The following is a 12,709-nucleotide window of genomic DNA, read 5'->3' as shown; positions in this document are numbered from 1 at the left end:
CTTGGTAGGGAGAGAGACTGGGAGAGAGGCAGGCTTGGTAGGGAGAGAGACTGGGAGAGAGGCAGGCTTGGTAGGGAGAGAGACTGGGACTTTCTCTCTGCTTGTCTCCTCTTTCTTCCTCCCTGCTTGATATCTCATTAGTTTGAGTTCACTCACTTGGCACAACTTGAGTTAGAGGCCGTTACAGTTTTATTGCAGTCCAGTACAATCAGAAACAAGACCACTGATGACGGTAATGACTCTGGCTAGCTAGTTGGCGCCGTTTAGGCCAACGTTAAGCAGGGATGGGTATGGGTCATGGAGAAGAGCCCTTCATGGGTCCAAAAGTTGGTGCCGTTCCGAAATGGACCTGAGGGATTTCCCATCCGGACGGACCCGAGGACAACTAGACCCGTTCCGTATAGACCTAGTCGGATCCAGATCCGAGTGAGGGAAGCAGCAGAAAAGGTTACTTTATGAACCAGAGCTGATACAGCAAGAGGGAGAGAGGTGATTCTCTAGCAGGAAGGAGGGAGGGAGAGATGAGAGGGCAACCAACCAAGCAGACTTTCGCTATACATTTACATTGTAGTCATTCAGCAGACGCTCTTATCCAGAGCGACTTACAGTTAGTGAGTGCATACATTAAAAAAAAAAAAAATCATACTGGCCCCCCGTGGGAATCGAACCCACAACCCTGGCGTTGCATGCTCTACCAACTGAGCTACATCCCTGCTGGCCATTCCCTCCCCTACCCTGGACGACACTGGGCCAATTGTGCGCCGCCCCATGGGTCTCCCGGTCGCGGCCGGTTACGACAGAGCTGTAGTAGACTAATAGCTGCCATAGCCAGGTTATTTATCATCCGATAATGTTTACCTAGAACCGGTCTGGACTGCATCAAACCGGGAGAAGCTAGCTAGGCTAATTGATGCTGCAAGCGCTTTCTCTTCCTACACAGTCACAAACAATTCAATTCAGAATATAAAGTAGCAGCCTGCCTGTTGGCTCTTGCTCATTGTAGCCTATCCTTCTCCTTTTAACTCTTTAATTCCATCTTCCATTGATTTAGATATCTCCTAACCTTTTTCCCGCACGGAGGCTCTGACTAGCCCAGTGCTTCTTTGATGACTTATGATTGGCCAACAACAAGCTACACATGCCATGATTGGCCAACAACAAGCTACACATGCCATGATTGGCCAACAACAAGCTACACATGCCATGATTGGCCAACAACAAGCTACACATGCCATGATTGGCCAACAACAAGCTACACATGCCATGATTGGCCAACAACAAGCTACACATCACCATGATTGGCCAACAACAAGCTACACATGCCACTCTCGTGAAAAGCAAAGAGCAGCAACATGAATAATAATATTTCTCTACTGCAGAAGTCTCGTTCGGATCTGAATGGGTCCTTCTGGACAAGGCAGTTAAAATACCAGAGACCCGTGACAATCATATCAGATCCGACCCAGACCAGTGACATTATTTCGAATTCTGGATCCAGACCTGCTCGGGTCCCAGATCGGGTCTCTGGTATTCGGTTAACAGGTGGATCCGTGAAGAATTCTATAATAGAGTACTCAAACGGATGTCAAAGCTCGATCTTTAACCAGAGATCACTTATTTTTTTTCAAACGCTGTGAAACTATTTGGTGGAATGTGCTTTCCCCTTCCCCTTCCCCTCCGCTCCCATCATGCGCGCTGAGTGAGCACACAAGCTCCCGTTAGGCCTACAGAAATAAAAATTTTAGTAGGCGCTCTTATCCAGAGCGACTTACAGTTAGTGCATACATTTCTTCTAATTTTTATTTTATTTTTTCATACTGGCCCCACGTGGGAATCGAACCCACAACCCTGGCATTGCAAGCGCCATGCTCTACCAACTGAGCTACATGGAGGCCCCGAGCCAATGAAAATGTATCTGATGGGCTCCAAATGATGACAGTTTAATCAAAAATTCCAAATGGACTGGTTCTTTCTTTTTAGTCATTTAGCAGACGCTCTTATCCAGAGCAACTTACAGGAGCAATTAGGGTTAAGTGCCTTGCTCAAGGGCACATCAACAGTTTTTTCACCTAGTCGTCTCAGGGATTAGAACCAGCGACCTTTCGGTTACTGGCACAACGCTCTTAACCACTAAGCTACCAGCCGCCCCAGTAGAAAAATATGTGTTCCAACAACGAGCTGCAGCTTTGGAATAATTGTAATCATTGTAATAATACGTCCTGTCTATTTTCCACTTAGGCTCTTTTGCGAACTGCTAGTGCCGTTTTGGAATCAGTTAGCCTATAACCCCCCTAAACATAGACAGGTTCTACACTGAAAATATGCGAAAACATTTGTTTGTCATGAAAATAAGCTTAGTCTTTATCAATCATTAAACCTAGGCCTACTCACCAAACAGATGGCGTGGCTGTAATTCATCATGCAGTGTTCAATGTGGAATTGTTAATCCAATTTAGAAAATTCCAAAGAATAGGCAGAATAAACTAAATCGAACATCTGCATATCGAAAATACATTTTGTTTTGTAACCCTGAACAAATGATTCCAACTCACCTAATTTAAGGCCTGTGTTAACTGTTCCAGGTACGAGATGCAAAAATATTCTGCTAAATTGCATGTTATTTTTTTTTTTACTGTAAAATAGGTGTCTTGACCGTGATAAGGGGCATCTTGTCTGCTAAATTAACAAAACAAGGCCATGCCATTGCACAGCCACTGGCTTCTACATTTACATTTTAGTCATTTAGCAGACGCTCTTATCCAGAGCGACTTACAGTTAGTGAGTGCATACATTTTTTTTTTTTTCATACTGGCCCCCCGTGGGAATCGAACCCACAACCCTGGCGTTGCAAACTGAGCTACATCCCTGCCGGCCATTCCCTCCCCTACCCTGGACGACGCTGGGCCAATTGTGCGCCGCCCCATGGGTCTCCAAGCAAGCACCACCGATGAGGTTACTGCCTGTGTTACACAATATAACATAACCAATTTTTATATCACGGTTTCAATAAATTCATCTTAAATGGCACTTTCTTTTTTATTGATTGAATGGGTTAATTTAGCAATTAGGATTGATCTGTAATGGTTATGATAAGTTAGGCATTGTTGTGATCTGTTGGCATAGATAAATGCGCCACATTTTTTTTTCATTGTGGGCCTTTCTATAAAAACATATATTTTCCACTCAAGTACTCAAAAAAAAATCAGGCGAGTAACTCGGAACATTCAAAAAATGTCAAATGCCCATCCCTAACCTTAAGTCAATTTTATTTCACTTAGGCCAACTCATATCACTTAATTAGGGTTGACCCCTTTCTCCCTGCTTTGACCCCTGACCTACTCTTTTGTCATGGTGATGAGGTTAGTCTGCTCTGTTGTCGTGGTGATGAGGTTAGTTTATCCAGATGTCATGTGAGGTAAGTCTAGCTGGTCTTCTAATGTAATAACACGTCTGTTTCGTGTGGCTCTGGATCCTGCTAACTGCTAATGATGATGACAGGGATACCAGACACGGCATGGGACACAGGCCCTGCTAACTGCTAATGATGATGACAGGGATACCAGACACGGCATGGGACACAGGCCCTGCTAACTGCTAATGATGATGACAGGGATACCAGACACGGCATGGGACACAGGCCCTGCTAATGATGATGACAGGGATACCAGACACGGCATGGGACACAGGCCCTGCTAACTGCTAATGATGATGACAGGGATACCAGACACGGCATGGGACACAGGCCCTGCTAACTGCTAATGATGATGACAGGGATACCAGACACGGCATGGGACACAGGCCCTGCTAATGATGATGACAGGGATACCAGACACGGCATGGGACACAGGCCCTGCTAACTGCTAATGATGATGACAGGGATACCAGACACGGCATGGGACACAGGCCCTGCTAACTGCTAATGATGATGACAGGGATACCAGACACGGCATGGGACACAGGCCCTGCTAACTGCTAATGATGATGACAGGGATACCAGACACGGCATGGGACACAGGCCCTGCTAATGATGATGACAGGGATACCAGACACGGCATGGGACACAGGCCCTGCTAATGATGATGACAGGGATACCAGACACGGCATGGGACACAGGCCCTGCTAATGATGATGACAGGGATACCAGACACGGCATGGGACACAGGCCCTGCTAATGATGATGACAGGGATACCAGACACGGCATGGGACACAGGCCCTGCTAATGATGATGATGATGACAGGGATACCAGACACGGCATGGGACACAGGCCTTTCTGTTATCTTAATAGCTGATCACTGCTTTATCAGGTACAGGTTGTTATTATCGGTGCGGATTTCCCCTGAGCAGACAGTGATGAGAGAATCGTCAGATTAAGCCTACTAAGCTGTTATTAGCCCACATCAGTCCTTTCTCTCTCTTTGTTTATTATTATTATTATTAGTTATTTAGCAGACGCTCTTATCCAGAGAGACTTACAGTTAGTGAGTGCATATTTTAAAAAAAAATTATACTGGCCCCCCGTGGGAAACGAACCCACAACCCTGGCATAATATCAACTGGTTATATTGTATCGTGGAACACAATCTTCAACAAGGCAGTGACCTCAGCAGTGGCGATTGCTTGTAGAAGCCTATGGCTGTGCAACGGCATAGCATTGTTTGTTAATTTAGCAGATTACTCTTAATTCCCGAGCCCTTATCACAGTCGAGACACTTATTTTACAGTAAAAAACATGATGTAATATAACAGCATCAAATAAAACATTATGTAATATAACAGCATAAAATAAAACATGATTTAATATAACAGCATCAAATAAAACATTATGTAATATAACAGCATCAAATAAAACATGATGTAATATAACAGCATCAAATAAAATGTCGACCTTTGATGCAGGACTCCACCTCGGGGAGCAGTATGTTTTTGTTAGGCAACAAAGACGCCATTGTGGGGCGCTTCTTTGTTCCGGCCCTGCAACGGGTCTTTGAAGCCATTCGCTCGGTCCCCTAATGAGAGAGAAACACACACACCCATGTGGACGAGTGACAACCAGCTGTAGACTACATGATGATAAGCCTACGTTAGCACATCTCTACTTGTATATGTGCAGGGCTGGCTCCAGGCTTGTATATGTGTAGTGCTGGCTCCAGGCTTGTATATGTGTAGTGCTGGCTCCAGGCTTGTATATGTGTAGTGCTGGCTCCAGGCTTGTATATGTGCAGTGCTGGCTCCAGGCTTGTATATGTGCAGGGCTGGCTCCAGGCTTGTATATGTGCAGGGCTGGCTCCAGGCTTGTATATGTGCAGGGCTGGCTCCAGGCTTGTATATGTGCAGGGCTGGCTCCAGGCTTGTATATGTGCAGGGCTGGCTCCAGGCTTGTATATGTGCAGGGCTGGCTCCAGGCTTGTATATGTGCAGGGCTGGCTCCAGGCTTGTATATGTGCAGGGCTCCAGGCATAAGCAACATAAACGGTATAAATACAGCATGTAAAGTGTTGGTCCCATGTTTCATGAGTTGAAATAAAAGATCCCAGAAATGTTGCATTAGCAAAAATATTATTTATCTCAAATGTTGTGTACAAATTTGTTTTCCGACCCTGTTAGTGAGCATTTCTCCTTTGCCAAGATAATCCATCCACCTGACAGGTGTGACGTATCGAGAAGCTGATTAAACAGCATGATCGTTACACAGGTGCACCTTGTGCTGGGGACAAAAGGCCACTCTAAAATGTGCAGTTTTGTCAAACAACACAATGCCACAGATGTCTCAAGTTTTGAGGGAGTTTGCAATTGGTATGCTGACTGCAGGAACGTCCCCCAGACCTGTTGCCAGCCCCATGTAGCTCAGTTGGTAGAGCATGGCGCTTGCAACGCCAGGGTTGTGGGTTCGATTCCCACGGCGGGGCCAGTATGAAAAATGTATGCACTCACTTAACTGTAAGTCGCTCTGGATAAGAGCGTCTGCTAAATGACTAAAATGTAAATAATATAATGTTAATTTCTCTACCATAAGCCGCCTCCAACGTCATTTTAGAGAATTTGGCAGTAGAGCCAACCGGCCTGAGAACCGCAAACCCACGTGTATGGGCGTTGTGTCGGCGAACGGTTTGCTGATGTCAACGTAGGGAAAAGAGTGCCCCATGGTGGCTTTGGGGTTATGGTATGGGCAGGCATAAGCTACGGACAACGAACACAGTTACATTTTATCCATGGCAATTTGAATGCACAGAGATACCGTGACGAGATCCTGAGGCCCATTGTTGTGCCATTCATCCACCACCATCACCTCATGTTTCAACATCATAATGCACGGCCCCATGTCGCAAGGATCTGTACACAATTCCTGGAAGCTGAAAATGTCCCAGTTCTTCCATGGCCTGCATACTCACCAGACACGTCACCCATTGAGCATGTTTGGGATGCTCTGGATCGACGTGTACGACAGCGTGTTCCAGTTTCCGCCAATATTCAGCAACTTTGCACAGCCATTGAAGAGGAGTCGGACAACATTCCACAGGCCACAGTCAACAGGCTGATCAACTCTATGCGAAGGAGACGTGTCTCGCTGCATGAGGCAAATGGTGGTCACACCAGATACTGACTGGTTTTCTGATCCACGACCCTACTTTTTTAAAGCTGTCTGTGACCAACAGATGCATATCTGTATTCCCAGTCATATGAAATCCATAGATTAGGGCCTAATACATTTATTTCAATTGACTGATTTCCTTATGTGAACTGTAACTCAGTAAAACCTTTGAAAATGTTGCGTTAGATTTTTTTTTTTTTGTGTGTGTATTTGTACTAAGTGAAATGAAGATCAGTGTGTAGAGAGTGTAGAATGGGCTATGACGTGGCCTGTGTTGGTGTAGCAGTCTGAACCACTTCTGGAGTACATGTAAAATGTACCACTGCCAGCATGGCTTTGAATCTGGCCCACTGCTCTTTCAGTACATCTCTCGCCTACCTTTCACCTCCATCGCTCTCTATCCAATAAACATACAAATACTTATATGAATAAAGTTTGGACACACCTACTCATTCAAGGGTTATTCTTTATTTTTACTGTTTTCTACATTGTAGAATAATACAATGAGTTGTGTTGTGACAAGGTATACAGAAGATAGCCCTATTTGGTAAAAGACCAAGTCCATATTATGGTAAGAACAGCTCAAATAAGTAACACATCTCAACATCAACTGTTCAGAGGAGACTGCATGAATCAGGCCTTCATGGTCGAATTGCTGCAAAGAAACCACAACTAAAGGACACCAATAAGAAGAAGACCTGCTTGGGCCAAGAAAAACGAGCAATGGACATTAGACCGGTGGAAAACTGTCCTTTTGGTCTGGAGTCCAAATTTGAGAATTTTGATTCCAACCGCTGTGTCTTTGTGAGACGCGGTGTGGGTGAACGGATGATCTCTGCATGTGTATTTCCCACCGTGAAGCATGGAGGAGGTGGTGTGATGGTGTGGGGGTGCTTTGCTGCTGACACTGTCTGTGATTTATTTAGAATTCAAGGCACACTTAACCAGCATGGCTACCACAGCATTCTGCAGCGATATGCCATCCCATCTGGTTTGGGCTTAGTGGGACTATCATTTGTTTTTCAACAGGACAATGACCCAACACACCTCCAGGCTGTGTAAGGGCAATTTGACCAAGAAGGAGAGTGATTGAGTGTTTCATCAGATGACCTGGCCTCCACAATCCCCCGACCTCAACCCTATTGAGATGGTTTGGGATGAGTTGGACCGCAGAGTGAAGGAAAAGCAGCCAACAAGTGCTCAGCATATGTGGGAACTCCTTCAAGACTGTTGAAAAAGCATTCCAGGTGAAGCTGGTTGAGAGAATGCCAAGAGTGTGCAAAGGGTGGCTATTTGAAGATTCTCATGAAATATATTTTGATTTAACACTTTGGTTATTACATGATTCCATATGTGTTATTTCATAGTTTTGATGTCTTCACTTTTATTCTGTGAGTGCATACATTTTTCATACTGCCCCCCCCGTGGGAATCGAACCCACAACCCTGGCGTCGCAAGTGCCATGCTCTACCAACTGAGCTACAGGAGGTATTTATGTGTGTGAGGTGCTAACCACTCCTCTCCTCTCCAGGTGGCTTCTCAGTGGTGTTCCTGGCCCGGACACACAGTGGCGTGCGCTGCGCTCTCAAGAGGATGTATGTCAACAACGTTCCTGACCTCAACATCTACAAGAGAGAGATCACTATTATGGTGAGAATAGCGCTCTGTGTGTGTGTGTGTGTGTGTGTGTTTGCATGCGTCCTAACTTGATTTCTTGAGTCTAGTTTATGCAATCCAGAAAATACACTTGCCTGTACCAACCTCTGTAAGAAAGTTAGTTGTTGAACATTGACAAGATGTTGTTTTTCCATGAACTTTTGACCCCGTCTGTAACTGAACAGCTAGTTGTTTTCTGTGGAGTGTGCCTGTCTCTGTACTGACTTTAACAGAGTCACTCTCACACACACACACACACACACACACACACACACACACACACACACACACACACACACACACACACACACACACACACACACACACCACACACCACACACCACACACCACACACCACACACACACACACCACACACACACACACACACACCATGTGACCTGAAGGAACCATGACACAGTTGTGTCCCGGTGTGACTTCTTGACATGGCTGTAACGGTGCTGTGGAGGTGACATGGCTGTAACGGTACTGTGGAGGTGACATGGCTGTAACGGTACTGTGGAGGTGACATGGCTGTAACGGTACTGTGGAGGTGACATGGCTGTAACGGTGCTGTGGAGGTGACATGGCTGTAACGGTACTGTGGAGGTGACATGGCTGTAACGGTACTGTGGAGGTGACATGGCTGTAACGGTACTGTGGAGGTGACATGGCTGTAACGGTACTGTGGAGGTGACATGGCTGTAACGGTACTGTGGAGGTGACATGGCTGTAACGGTACTGTGGAGGTGACATGGCTGTAACGGTACTGTGGAGGTGACATGGCTGGCTGTAACGGTACTGTGGAGGTGACATGGCTGTAACGGTACTGTGGAGGTGACATGGCTGTAACGGTGCTGTGGAGGTGACATGGCTGTAACGGTACTGTGGAGGTGACATGGCTGTAACGGTACTGTGGAGGTGACATGGCTGTAACGGTACTGTGGAGGTGACATGGCTGTAACGGTACTGTGGAGGTGACATGGCTGTAACGGTACTGTGGAGTTGACATGGCTGTAACGGTACTGTGGAGGTGACATGGCTGTAACGGTACTGTGGAGGTGACATGGCTGGCTGTAACGGTACTGTGGAGGTGACATGGCTGTAACGGTACTGTGGAGGTGACATGGCTGTAACGGTGCTGTGGAGGTGACATGGCTGTAACGGTACTGTGGAGGTGACATGGCTGTAACGGTACTGTGGAGGTGACATGGCTGTAACGGTACTGTGGAGGTGACATGGCTGTAACGGTACTGTGGAGGTGACATGGCTGTAACGGTACTGTGGAGGTGACATGGCTGTAACGGTACTGTGGAGGTGACATGGCTGGCTGTAACGGTACTGTGGAGGTGACATGGCTGTAACGGTGCTGTGGAGGTGACATGGCTGTAACGGTGCTGTGGAGGTGACATGGCTGTAACGGTGCTGTGGAGGTGACATGGCTGTAACGGTACTGTGGAGGTGACATGGCTGTAACGGTACTGTGGAGGTGACATGGCTGTAACGGTACTGTGGAGGTGACATGGCTGTAACGGTACTGTGGAGGTGACATGGCTGTAACGGTACTGTGGAGGTGACATGGCTGGCTGTAACGGTACTGTGGAGGTGACATGGCTGTAACGGTACTGTGGAGGTGACATGGCTGTAACGGTACTGTGGAGGTGACATGGCTGTAACGGTGCTGTGGAGGTGACATGGCTGTAACGGTGCTGTGGAGGTGACATGGCTGTAACGGTACTGTGGAGGTGACATGGCTGGCTGTAACGGTACTGTGGAGGTGACATGGCTGTAGGACTGTAACGGTGCTGTGGAGGTGACATGGCTGGCTGTAACGGTACTGTGGAGGTGACATGGCTGGCTGTAACGGTACTGTGGAGGTGACATGGCTGTAACGGTGCTGTGGAGGTGACATGGCTGGCTGTAACGGTACTGTGGAGGTGACATGGCTGTAACGGTACTGTGGAGGTGACATGGCTGTAACGGTACTGTGGAGGTGACATGGCTGTAACGGTACTGTGGAGGTGACATGGCTGGCTGTAACGGTACTGTGGAGGTGACATGGCTGGCTGTAACGGTACTGTGGAGGTGACATGGCTGTAACGGTACTGTGGAGGTGACATGGCTGTAACGGTACTGTGGAGGTGACATGGCTGTAACGGTGCTGTGGAGGTGACATGGCTGTAACGGTACTGTGGAGGTGACATGGCTGGCTGTAACGGTACTGTGGAGGTGACATGGCTGTAACGGTACTGTAACGGTGCTGTGGAGGTGACATGGCTGGCTGTAACGGTACTGTGGAGGTGACATGGCTGGCTGTAACGGTACTGTGGAGGTGACATGGCTGTAACGGTACTGTAACGGTGCTGTGGAGGTGACATGGCTGGCTGTAACGGTACTGTGGAGGTGACATGGCTGTAACGGTACTGTGGAGGTGACATGGCTGTAACGGTACTGTGGAGGTGACATGGCTGTAACGGTACTGTGGAGGTGACATGGCTGGCTGTAACGGTACTGTGGAGGTGACATGGCTGTAACGGTACTGTGGAGGTGACATGGCTGTAACGGTACTGTGGAGGTGACATGGCTGTAACGGTGCTGTGGAGGTGACATGGCTGTAACGGTGCTGTGGAGGTGACATGGCTGTAACGGTACTGTGGAGGTGACATGGCTGTAACGGTACTGTGGAGGTGACATGGCTGTAACGGTGCTGTGGAGGTGACATGGCTGTAACGGTGCTGTGGAGGTGACATGGCTGTAACGGTACTGTGGAGGTGACATGGCTGTAACGGTGCTGTGGAGGTGACATGGCTGTAACGGTGCTGTGGAGGTGACATGGCTGTAACGGTGCTGTGGAGGTGACATGGCTGTAACGGTGCTGTGGAGGTGACATGGCTGTAACGGTACTGTGGAGGTGACATGGCTGTAACGGTACTGTGGAGGTGACATGGCTGTAACGGTGCTGTGGAGGTGACATGGCTGTAACGGTACTGTGGAGGTGACATGGATGTAACGGTACTGTGGAGGTGACATGGCTGTAACGGTACTGTGGAGGTGACATGGCTGTAACGGTACTGTAACGGTGCTGTGGAGGTGACATGGCTGTAACGGTGCTGTGGAGGTGACGTGGCTGTAACGGTACTGTGGAGGTGACATGGCTGTAACGGTACTGTGGAGGTGACATGGCTGTAACAGCATTGTAGAGGTGACTTCTTCACATGGCTGTAACAGGGCCAATAAAGAGTAACGTCGTCATGCTCCCATCACACTGGGAGAGGACCTGTACATAAAGAAACAAAGAACAGCACGTCACAAGCAGCACTGAGTAATGAGGACTTACCGTAAAACTTCAATTAGTAACCTGGTGTTTTTTGTTTATCACTGAACACAACAGGCACTTATTATAGACATGCTTCTATTTGGAGAAAATCAAACTTCCTTGACAATAATTGTTCTCCTCTTTGACTGTGCATTTTTAGCAGTTTTTACTTACACCACTAGATGGCGATCAGCCACTTTCTGGGGGTCTGTGCTCCAGAAGTTGTTGACTGTTTTTGTGCTTGCCAGTTAGCTAGCAGTTATCAGTTGTAAGCAGCCAATGGCTAGCAGTTTCTTACTGGTTATAAAAACAGATGATTGCCATTAAAAAAATTAAGTCATTACTAAGTTTATGTAACAAATCAAACATTAAATCTTGTAAATCATTCATGGTGACCTCATAAACAATTCCTTTAGACCTGGTGTTTATTTTAAACAGGCGTTTTATTTGCTGAAATGTGTGACGTTGCCCGGCTAATAAAAGGGACAGGTGGATATTTGAGACTGTTTAATTGGACGTTTTATGGTAATTAACTTATGCTCTAATAAGGACCATAGGCCTCTCATGAATGTCCTCCCTCTTCCTATGAGAATAATGTCTGTTTTCTTCTCCTCTGCAGAAGGAGCTGTCTGGTCATAGGAACATAGTGAACTACCTGGACTCTACCATCAACTCAGTAGGGGACAGTGTCTGGGAGGTTCTCATTCTCATGGAGTACTGTAAAGGTAGGAGTTCTAAGTTCCCCCCCTGTGATTTTAATACAATGGACAGGTCATTATTGTTTTATTGAGCATGAGATGGGTGCAAAATAGGCTGTACAGGTTTGAACAAACAAGACCTGTGATTTTATATTGACCCAATAAAGTAGGATTGTAATTTCAACATGATCTCACTTTGTAAATTTTTCTCACTCCTCTTTCTCACCATCTCTCCTCCCTCCCGTTCGCTCGCCCTCTCTCCCGTTCGCTCGCCCTCTCTCCCGTTCGCTCGCCCTCTCTCCCGTTCGCTCGCCCTCTCTCCCGCTCTCACCTGCTCCCCCTTCTCCACTTTTTCTCACCCTCCTCTCCTCTCCCACTTCTGCATCACACGCCTCCCTCTCTCCCCCCTCCCCCCTCATTCCCTCTCTCCCTCCTCCCCCCAGCTGGTCA

At 47.2% G+C, this 12,709-nt stretch overlaps 1 protein-coding gene across 1 annotated transcript in view; it reads left to right on the top strand.

Annotated features, from left to right (window-relative positions):
* LOC121545298 (BMP-2-inducible protein kinase-like) overlaps positions 1-12,709 on the top strand; it is a 75,641-nt gene that overhangs the window by 21,706 nt on the left and 41,226 nt on the right. Inside the window, exons 2-4 of the mRNA XM_041855718.2 lie at positions 8,123-8,241; positions 12,181-12,286; positions 12,703-12,709. The exon at positions 12,703-12,709 is cut by the window's right edge and continues 136 nt beyond it. Coding sequence (XP_041711652.2) covers positions 8,123-8,241; positions 12,181-12,286; positions 12,703-12,709 — 232 coding nt within the window. The remainder of the gene's footprint in view (positions 1-8,122; positions 8,242-12,180; positions 12,287-12,702) is intronic.

This window comes from Coregonus clupeaformis, chromosome 16, assembly GCF_020615455.1.
Source record: "Coregonus clupeaformis isolate EN_2021a chromosome 16, ASM2061545v1, whole genome shotgun sequence".
Lineage (NCBI taxonomy): Eukaryota > Metazoa > Chordata > Actinopteri > Salmoniformes > Salmonidae > Coregonus > Coregonus clupeaformis.
Note: the sequence above shows the minus strand (reverse complement) of the source record. Positions and strands in the feature narration are given on the sequence as shown.